This window comes from Archocentrus centrarchus, chromosome 3, assembly GCF_007364275.1.
Source record: "Archocentrus centrarchus isolate MPI-CPG fArcCen1 chromosome 3, fArcCen1, whole genome shotgun sequence".
Taxonomy (NCBI): domain Eukaryota; kingdom Metazoa; phylum Chordata; class Actinopteri; order Cichliformes; family Cichlidae; genus Archocentrus; species Archocentrus centrarchus.
Genome location: NC_044348.1, coordinates 1096712 through 1107183, shown reverse-complemented (window position 1 = coordinate 1107183; position 10472 = coordinate 1096712). Strand labels below are relative to the sequence as shown.

Below are 10472 nucleotides of genomic sequence, written 5' to 3'. Positions count from 1 at the left end.
TCTCTAGCCTGGTTGAGGAGTTCAAGTGCGCCAAGGCAAGACTTAGAAGTGACTATCAAAGAGAAGGGTCACTCCAACCCTCATCACATGGAGAAAGTGGACCCCGGCAACTGCAGTGGCACACGCAAAATTGGCTCTCCAGCACCAGGATATAATGGATCTCACCCAAGAGGGTAGAGGGGGATTTGGCCTTGCAGTAGTGAGACCTGCCTGACACAAGGGAATTGAAACCAAATGCCGATTCTTGGTGATGGAGGAGGTACGCCATCAGGAGGAAGTAGCAAGATATGCTAAGGCCAAATCCCAAGCCATACAGGGACAATGGACAGGCTGGAACACAGTTGAGAGGAAGAAGACCACTTGGGCAGATATATGGAGTATGGACTTCAACTTGCTGAGCTTTACCATCAGTCACATATGATCTCCTGCCCTCTACTGCCAACTTAAATCTCTGGCTGGGGGAAGATCCTGCCTGTCTGTTATGTTCAGCACCAGGAACGCTTAAGCATTGCCAGACCAAATATCCCCAGTTTACATCTTTCGTCTCAAAGGGGGAGAAACAGGCAGCAAGACCATTGCCTCCTCAACCAAGCCCACTGCATGGTGCCAGGGACGGGTAAATGCACGTAGACTTGGATCAGAGGCTCTCTTTTCCATCTGAGATCACAGCAAATAACTTGCGGCCAGATTTGGTCCTCTGCCAGCTTGCTTTCCTCATCAAATGGTCCCATGAGATGATGCCAGGGAGAAGGCATTTAAACAAAAAGGCTGCTCTATGCTGATCTGGTAGCTGATGCTTAGTCAAGAGGCTGGAAAGCCAAGGCATGCCCAGTTGAGGTGGGGTGCAGCGGCTTCATTGCAAACTCTATCATGAGGCCCCTGTGGGCATATCGGGATTAGAAGACAGGACCAAAGGAAAGCGGTGATAGAACTGGCAAGTATGGCAGAAAGGAATAGTCACTGTTTGTGGTTGAAGAGGAAGGATGCAAACATATGAATGTTGTCCCTGTCACAATATTCATATATGGTCCTGTGACAGAGTGCAATGCAACATGTTACTATTGCACCATGCAACAGTACATGTATGTTATTAATGACACTATACATAGTGGTACCAGACTATGTGCCACGGTAGTTGAGGCAGTACATGTACCATGGGCCTGTGGTTTATACTCCACAATGTGGTAATATACTGTACACTATGGTGCATAGACCACTGGAGGGCTTTGGTAAAGGCAGAATTTCTTAATGGACTACTACAAAACAATTGTAGCTCAAGCTTCTTTTAATTTTTTTTCCTTCTCCCTCTTCAAGTTTAAGAATGATCTTTGAATGTCCACTGATAATACTGCAACACTTTTTGACAGTTGTAACCTTTACATGCACACAGTGGTGTAGTGTTTAGCACTGTGTTATAGCCTCACAGTATAACACACCCTGGACAGACATCCATAAAATAAAACCTACACACACGCAGCTATGCCACATTCCTAACTGAAACAAAAAGCCTTTTGTTGTGACAGATCTCACAAGTTAAACATAAATGAGTCCTTCAAAGTCCTCGTCTGAATGCCAACATGTCTGCAGCGCTGGCCCAAATATTTCAGTAAACATTCCTGTTTAGGTCACACTTCACACCTGAATATCCTTCAAACCTGGCAGGGACAGTGATTCAGAAGTGAGTGCATTGATCTGCTGGTAAATTGCTATGCAAACTTCCGAAAAACTTACCAGCCCGAATATGCTGCTCATTATTGGAATTCGTATGAATAGGATATAAAAAATGTATTTCCTCATGAGCAAGTTTGAAGGTTTTCTTTTTACGTATGACTGCTGTGGACTCTGCGGGTTTTGTTAATGTCAGCTTTACTTCCTCATTTTTTTAAGTCCGCCACCTTGATGAATAAAAAAAAAAAAAGAAAAACAATACAAATTACAAGAAAAAACACTTTTTTTTTTTTACTAGTGTTTCCTTTTCACATTAAAAACATTCTCTTCTTCTGAGTGCATGTTTATAGTATAGGGCTAGAGACACAAGAAAAAAAATTTTTAATTAATAAAAGAGACAGTTTAACTCAGTTTCTGTATTTATTTATCGTTTTTTTAAATGTATTTTCTTTTTTTTACACTTTGTCTTTTTAGTTGGGTTGTACACCAGGATGCTTCATTTAAAAGAAAAAAAAAAAACAGCTTCCTGGTTTCCATCACAGCGCCATTTGTCTCAAAGTTATCACTGAGTCTTTTGTCACATGAAAATTACTCATCTACGGTACTGAGATATAATCTTCTTTCCATGTATTGCTTGCTTACCAAGAGTTGATAGAGAAAGGTCACTGTACTCATAAGCCAAGGACACAATTAGACTTTGACTTTAGATTAAAAAAAAACTATTGTTGAAACTTAAACTGATATATAAAGGTATTCCACAGCAAATCAAAGACACAAAATTTTAAAATATTATTTATTTAACATTTATTTAATGTATTGCTTCCAAGAGGTTTGATGATTCATTAGTTAAAATTTCCTTCCTTTATTTCTTCCTTTCCTACATCTGTCCATTAAAATGACAATTTCATCTTCATTATTTCCTTTATGTGATACTTTTAATTCACTACATTTCAGAGGGAAGCGCAATTTCATCTGCTCACTTTTATATGTTTTATAAATTGAGACAAAAATGTAAAGTGAGTACAATATTTACTAAAATAGCATGTTTCTGTACATTATTCTACCCTGTGGTAATAAAGCAGTTTCATTAGTTTCACCTCAGCAAGTCTCATTTTATTTGTAATGATCTGAATGTTTTCTTCTTCATTTCTTCACGTTTACTTCCTGGAAAATTGTTGTTGCTTCAGTGTTTTGACGTGACCAAAAACCAAAATGTCACTGATTCATAACTAACCTTAACAAACATTGGTGAAACCTCAGCCACACCCTGTGTTAGCTGCTTATAAAGATGGAGCAGCTGAACACCTGCTGCATCCAGACTCCTGGTACAACAGTAAAGCCATTTGTCTTATTCTTATACCTCTTACTCAAATTAATATTATAGCATTTAACTCAGGTTTTATAATCTTTTCATCACAATTTTTATAACCGGTCACTGTTCAGATTGACTGTTTTAAGTCTGTAGATTAACTGCAGGACCAACAACATGATTCCAGCCTTCCTCCTCCTCCTCTTCCTCTCAGTGACAGCCGTTTCTCTGGTAAGTTTGACTCTTTCAATAAAGTGATTATTGTGTTAAAAGCTGCCTGCTGTTCTGTGAAAGCCAAGCAATTCTCATAATGTCAGTCTGACATGGTGGTACCAACACATTTCCAGATAGTTTTTAATTTAACAATGTTATGAGCTTTTAAGATGCATTGATGAGCATTTTAAGATATGTTTTGCTTGGCATCAATAAAATCTGTCAATGTGATTTCAAATGTGATTAAAAGTAAGTAAAAAAATTTTTTTTGTTTAATTTTTGTATTGCAGAGGGCTGCTGTCATTAAAGATCCAAGTGGTGAGTTAAATGAGAAAAGATCTCATAGATGCTGAAGTTAAATCTTTCTGTTAATCTGAGAGATGAAATGATCAAAGTTAAACTGCTGTCCTCTTGTTCCCTCAGATAAGTCTTTGGGGGCCTCAGAAATTATTGAAAAAGTCAATGCTGGCTCATGTAAGTGAAATAATACAACATAATACAACTCTTCTGGCTGAACTACAATTACTGGATGATAATAAAAAAAAATTCCAGAGCTGAACCAACTGACTGGTTGACAGAAGATAAACTGCCAACAGTCAGGAATGAATTAATTGCTTTCTCATTTCTGGGCTCTGATAGTCTTCTAGGACACTCTTTAGCTGGTTCTAAAAAACCAGATTAAGCTCTGCATATACATCTGGGGCTCAATTTTTGTTTTTTAAAATCATTTTATGAAACATTCAAATATTTACAAGAAAATGAGAATTTCAACTGATAAAGAAAACACTGATCACAAACTGGTTTTAATATCAATCAAACCAGTAAAAATCTCATTTACATTCTGGGTTTGAATATTTATCCACTCTGTTTGTTGTGTTACAGCAAAATTCTTGGTTCATGGTGACATTGTTCGTGTTACAACCAGGAATGCCGATCCATGCACAGCCACTGGCTGCAAGTGGCCAAAAACTGGATCCTATGTCTACATACCTGTCTCCATATCCTCTGTATACTGTAAGCAATGCAAACTTTACCCTTTAAATTGTGACTTTAATGCTTTCCCTCTTGGACACCTAATAGAGTTGTTGTCAAATGTTAAGAGGGAACTAGTTGAAAAAAAATCTAGACTGAGACTGAAAGAAGAAATAAGAAAATTTTTTTGTAAGTTAAATAAAGCATCCCCAAAAGGACTTATAATTTAGGTTGTTTCTAGAAGTCACTCGAACAAACTGATGTAAACAGAAAAGTAATAGCATCACGATTTTAGAATCTGCCACCACAGACAAACTGAGACACCTGTGACAACTAAACCTTTCCAGCAGCATGAGTCTTGTTTAGTTTAAGCTTCAACCACAAAGTTTTATTACAAAGAAATAAAACCTTAAATATTTGAAGTGCAAAAATACTGCCTTGATAAACTATGCCCCCAGGGAATTTTACATTTTAAAGGCACTGTTAAATATTATTCTGTAAATCATGTTTTTTGGACATCCCATGATGGAAACATACATAGATTGGCATTTTTATTGTCTCAAAGGACTTGACACTACAAAGCACATTCAGCCATCCATGCAGCACTTTGTTACCTTTGACCTTTAAGCACTTGATCTCTCTCACATCAACACCACAGCTAGTTTAGACTCTCCAGTTAACCTTTTTGCTGATCCTGTCAGTCTGATTGGACTGCAGAAATCATCATTTGTTAGTAATGCTGTCTATGTTGCTGAGATGAAACAGCTGATAGGTTTGTGCAGAAATTTCATGCTATATAAAGTTGAATTAAATTTTTCCAAATTTCACAAACTTGAAATAACTTCCACATAACCAATACTGAGCTCTGTGTTTACCAGCTGAGATAAGAAGCAAGTTTCAACAACTTGAAATGTTACTGTGGTTCAAAGAAGCTCCTCAGCAGACTCATATTTGTTCCTGCAGCCACCCAAGAGCGCAACATCATCATCAATGCCTTGGTGACCTTCCACGAGTCCACCTGTATTCGCTTCGTTTGGAAAACAGACCAAGTCAATTCCATCAACTTCTTCTCTGGAGATGGGTGAGAGTACACTCACTGTAGTAATACTGAAAGGACTGACACACCCACACACTCGAAACCCTTTAGGAATGCAAATTTTAAAAAATGCATACTGTTTAGTCCACTGGATCCAGAACTAGATTGAAACAACTAGCACAAAAGTGCTTACTCTTACTCTTATAAAACGTAACTTTAATGATAGTGTTGGGTGTGGGTCATGAACTTTTGCTCAGCTTTCGAAGTGTGGCATACAAGAAAAGGTTTTAGACTCACTTGGTCTCAAAGAGAAATTGTATTACTCAAATTTTTTATTTATTTATTTTTTTAATCAGCTGAAATTTAGACAGTGAAAGGCACAAGCAGACTTTCCTTGTTTGTTTTAAACTAGTTTTTGTTTCAGGAAGAAAAGAGCAGGTTGTGTTAAATTATTATCAATGTCCAAGTCAAATACTGACATCATGACTGTCATCTATTCGTTATTTTTGGTACTTTAGAATTAGCATGAACAGCTGAAGTAAGATCATTATAGTACTGGGCTAAAGGACACTCAGTGTTTTTGGATTTTTTTAAAAATGATGTTACTGTGTGTATCAGGTGTTATTCATACGTGGGCCGTCAGAGCCAAGGGCAGTTAATCTCCCTACAAAGAAATGGTTGCTTGTACCAGTCAACAGTGCAGCACGAGGTTCTTCATGCTCTGGGCTTCCACCACGAGCAGGTCCGCTCTGACAGAGACCAGTATGTGAGCATCCTCACCGAGAACATCATGCCAGGTCAGCTCAACTATACAAAGCTTTGGTAACACCTTACAGGGACACAAAAGCTTAGAGATCTGATATGACACAATTCTCACACTGATATACAGTACATTGTTTTACATTCATATAAATTAATGTTCAATTTCATGATGTTTTCTGCCACACTAGAGGAATAACTTCCTTAAAATGTAATAATGAGAGTTTGACTCTAGATCTGTGTGGAAACATGCAGGTGATGCTTCACATTAGAATTCAATTTGAGCAGATTTGTCATCTGTGTTCATGGTAAAGCCATCCGGTGTTATTCCAGTGTTGGCTGCATCATCCAGTGGCTTTTGTTTTGCTTTCCTTTCTCTCTCCTTTCAGGAATGGGTACACTCCTTTTTTATAGCAATTTACATTTTAAAACTAATACTTAATCTGTATAATCCCAAAATCAGCAGATAAAACACTTCAGTCCATGTCAGCATTGCAGAGGATTTTTCTATAATCCTAACACTCTCAAACCAATGATTATAGCAGTAGAGATTAGCTTGCATCTTGAAGTATATTGTTCACACGAAGTCTTGATCTCTTGTATGTAGAAATTAATTTCTATAAAAACTATGTTTGTTTATTAAATGTTATTGTATCTCATTTCCTGCTGAGCAAATACTTGTTAAGAAAATGAAGAAATACTGAGTAACTCCTCAGAAGGATGGTTCACTTTATTTGTTGGGAAACAAGAACAGTGATAGTAAAGTAATCTTTAAGTAACAAGACAACACCGAGTAACTACTAAGGATGATGCTTCACTAGTCAAGTCAAGTCAAGTCAAGTTTATTTATAAAGCACATTTAAAACAACGATGTTGACCAAAGTGCTTGTAACGTCTGGGTTGTGTTCGGTGGTGAAGAGGAGGCGGCGGGCAGCCAAAAAAACGCACAAGCACACTGGCACTGAGAATTTCAGTATTGCCCTTTTAATAAATGTAATCTTCACAACCTTATGAAGCCCGGTTGAACGGCTGCTACATAAACACACATGAAAACAAGCAGTATTCATACAACCTATGACGGTACAAAAAAATAAGGAAAAGGAAAAGGTCCGCCTCAAGCCAAAATGTCCATCTGCAAAACACATCTCCCGCGCTCTCTACTGAGGAGCTGTGGGCGCACACTGGTGACATCATCAACACAGAAAGACCAGACTGTCGTAAAGAGACATCACAATTACGACTGTTACATGCTGTACAAGAACTATAACCCCAAGGACTATACTAAATAAAAAATAAATAAATAAATAAATAAAAAATAAAATAAAATAAAATATATATATAATAATACATAAATAAATAAAAATAAATAAAATAAAGACATTACATTACATACAGTTGGCAGAATACAAAAGAGTAACAAATGTTGAAGTTACCAGTCATATATTATTAGGTAGTGTTTTGTGTATATAAATCTTCATGATACACAAACATTTATTTATGTGCACATACTAGTAAAAACAACTGCAATGTATTCACAGCACTTTTACTTAGCAATATTCTATTTTTATCCTTTCCCCTTATTTTCTCTCACAGAATGTAAATGTTACACAATTTTACTGAAAATACACAAACAAATGGAGCCCTTGTGTTATAAAACCTCCCAGACAATGCCCAAATTGTCATCTTCATACAATAGATACTGACAGTGGATTTTGACGTTGAATGTCAGAACAGCAATGATATGAAAACATTTAAATGTTTTAACAATTTTGTCTGTTGGAAATTTCCATACAGGACAAGAAGGAAACTTTGTGAAAGTGCAGACCAACAATCTGCAGACTCCCTATGACTTCAACTCTGTCATGCACTACCCCGGGTGAGTTTCTCTGTGAGAACAGTAAACTGAGAATGGCGTATTAACCTTAAAAAAAAAAAAAAAAAAAATCAGCAACTTTAATGTGACTATTCAGTACTTAAAAAAGAATATTTCTTCCTTTGTTCATAAGTATTTTTGACATAAGCATGAATACTTTAAATATGATCATGGCACAGGTAAAGTATCTGCTGTTGTTGGTTCTTTTAGAACTGCGTTCTCCCGTAATGGGCAGCCAACGATTGTTGCCAAGTCCAATCCTAATCTGGATTTTGGACGTGCTACTCAGATGAGTGCCAACGACATTGCCCGTATAAACAGGCTTTATGGATGCTGTGAGTAAAAACAAAAACTATATTATCATTTTTAAGAAGCAAATATTTTATAGTACTCAATGGATTTATTTTTTTCCCCCAAACCAGAATGCTGGAAAGAAACGTCAACTCTGCATCCAGATACTTCAACTCTCAGTAGATCAGAATTATGCCAAAGGTTCACATTCATTATGCTGCAAAATATGAAAGAAACAGAAAATATACTGCAAACCTTGGCATTTGTCACATATAGAGAAATCAAGTTCTGGGTCTTTGTTTCAGAGAGGCTAGACTGCAGGGCCATATGCTAGAGGGTGATGGTTTTACATCTCTTTCTGCTGAGGTCATTATGTTTCTCATTTTTCTTTAGTCTTTATCTAAGTAATTTGATTATTAATTAAGTTTTTAATTGTAAATTATGTTGTTGATAGATGTAACGCCAGCCCCCACCACCACCAAAAATATATATTGGCCAAAAAAACAATGGTGAAATCGAGTGCGAACAAATCAAAATGTTAAATCTTTGCTGGAATTATTCATATTCCATCATGATTGCTGTTTTACTCTGTGCGTAACCAGCAGTTTCTTCTGTATTAGGGAAATATGTACAGATATAGATAAATGTCAGGGGTAGAATTTTTTTTTCTGAAGTAAAATTAGCAATACAGGGTAGTAAAAAATCTTTAACAATATCTTCTTTATTTTCTGTGGTTGTTGACTATTTCTGTAATAAAGTTGCATCAAATAAATATTTTCAGCAAAAGGGGGCAGTGTTGTTCCAATATTTTACAAGAATGCATTCTCCTGTACAGAGTATCAGTGTGTTTCTCAGAGGTCTACAGTATTTCGTGTGACTGTTAAAGCTTTATCACAAAATAAAACTGCCAGCAGGTTTCTTTGGATAGTGTGTTCAGCTCAAAGATATGGCAGATATTGCCTGCCCTTAGGTACTGCAAGCCACTTTGTAGGCCACCTTCACCCCCGTTCCTCCATTTCATGCTGTGCCAAACTCAATCAAAGTCATATCCATTGTCACTGATGCCTGCTCTGTTCAGTGTTGGGATCTATTATTGTAGGGTCTTTACCCACAATACAAAGCGCCTTGAGGCGACTGTTTGTTGTGATTTGGCGCTATATAAATAAAATTGAATTGAATTGAATTGAATCTTGCATCTTCTCTGACTACCTTGGGCCAGAAAATTCAAACACTTTTTGTCTTTGGCACCACGGCTACAATAGAAGTAGTAGCGCTAACAAGATCATTCACACAAAACAGACTTTATGTTATCAAAAAAAGAACTTTCAAGAACTGAACCCCTCTCTTGGCTCACTAGCAAAAGTGTTCTACGGTGTTTTAAGTCGATAGTTTGCGTGCTAAATAAACATCTGTGGTGAAAAGAATGTGGACCTTCACTTTGTGACTGAGGGAGGCACAGTAGAACACTTCACAGCTTGAGTAGAGGCCCAGACTACTCCTTGATTAAGCACAAGAAGTAGCACAAGTAGCACAAGAACTTACAAACTGTCACTTTCTGTCGCGCCAAGTCTCATTTGTCCTCATCCCAAATTTAACAGTGGGCATTTTCCTTCTGCTGGTGTAGTAGAGGCTATAAGATCTGCACAGATAAATTCAGTGCATAGGGTCAAGGTTCACTGGTGAATTCAAGCAACATACAGCTACTCCTAGATGTCAAAGGAAGTGAATGCACATGTAAATTCAGAGAAAAAGGAACAGGGTTTTGAGATAGCAAACTGAATGATCTACAGAAAGACTTTGAAGGGATGGACAGAAAATGGAAATATCACATCATTGGCTTGAAGGGGTCTATTACAAATAGTGATGACCCAGATTTAATAAGTGAGGTTGTAAGCACAATGATATCCAATTTGATATTGACAATGTCTATGATAAAATAAGGGACATCACAGGTCCTGAACCAATATTAGGAGAAAAAATTACACATGCTCTGCAATCACTAAGATTGCTGATGAAAAGGGTCAACACTTTCTCAGTGGAAATGGTGACCATGGAGATGTAACCAGTAACCAGTGTTTGACACCACAGTGTCAATTCAACGATCACCAGTCAAAAACTGTTTCTGAAATGTCTAAACAAGCTTCCTATGAAATATTGCAAAGAAGAAACAATGCTATAAATTGGCTGCTCTTCATTGGTTCCCTGTTCAATCCATAATTGAGTTTAAAATACTTCTTCTTACATACAAGGTCTTGAATAATCAGGCCCCATCTTATCATAGCCGTCTTGTCTGCAGGATCTTTGTAGTTTGTTTTATATGGCAGGCTAGACCCTCCCATTTTGATTGACAC

At 37.1% G+C, this 10472-nt stretch overlaps 1 protein-coding gene across 1 annotated transcript; it reads left to right on the top strand.

Annotated features, from left to right (window-relative positions):
- Window positions 1–3154: 3154 nt before the first annotated feature.
- Window positions 3155–8173, top strand: LOC115777612 (high choriolytic enzyme 1-like). The gene is made up of 8 exons (XM_030725531.1): window positions 3155–3208; window positions 3481–3508; window positions 3614–3664; window positions 4073–4204; window positions 5126–5243; window positions 5817–5995; window positions 7752–7833; window positions 8041–8173. Exons 1-8 carry the CDS (start codon window positions 3155–3157, stop codon window positions 8171–8173), a joined length of 777 nt encoding a protein of 258 aa, XP_030581391.1.
- The last annotated feature ends 2299 nt before the right edge of the window (window positions 8174–10472 follow it).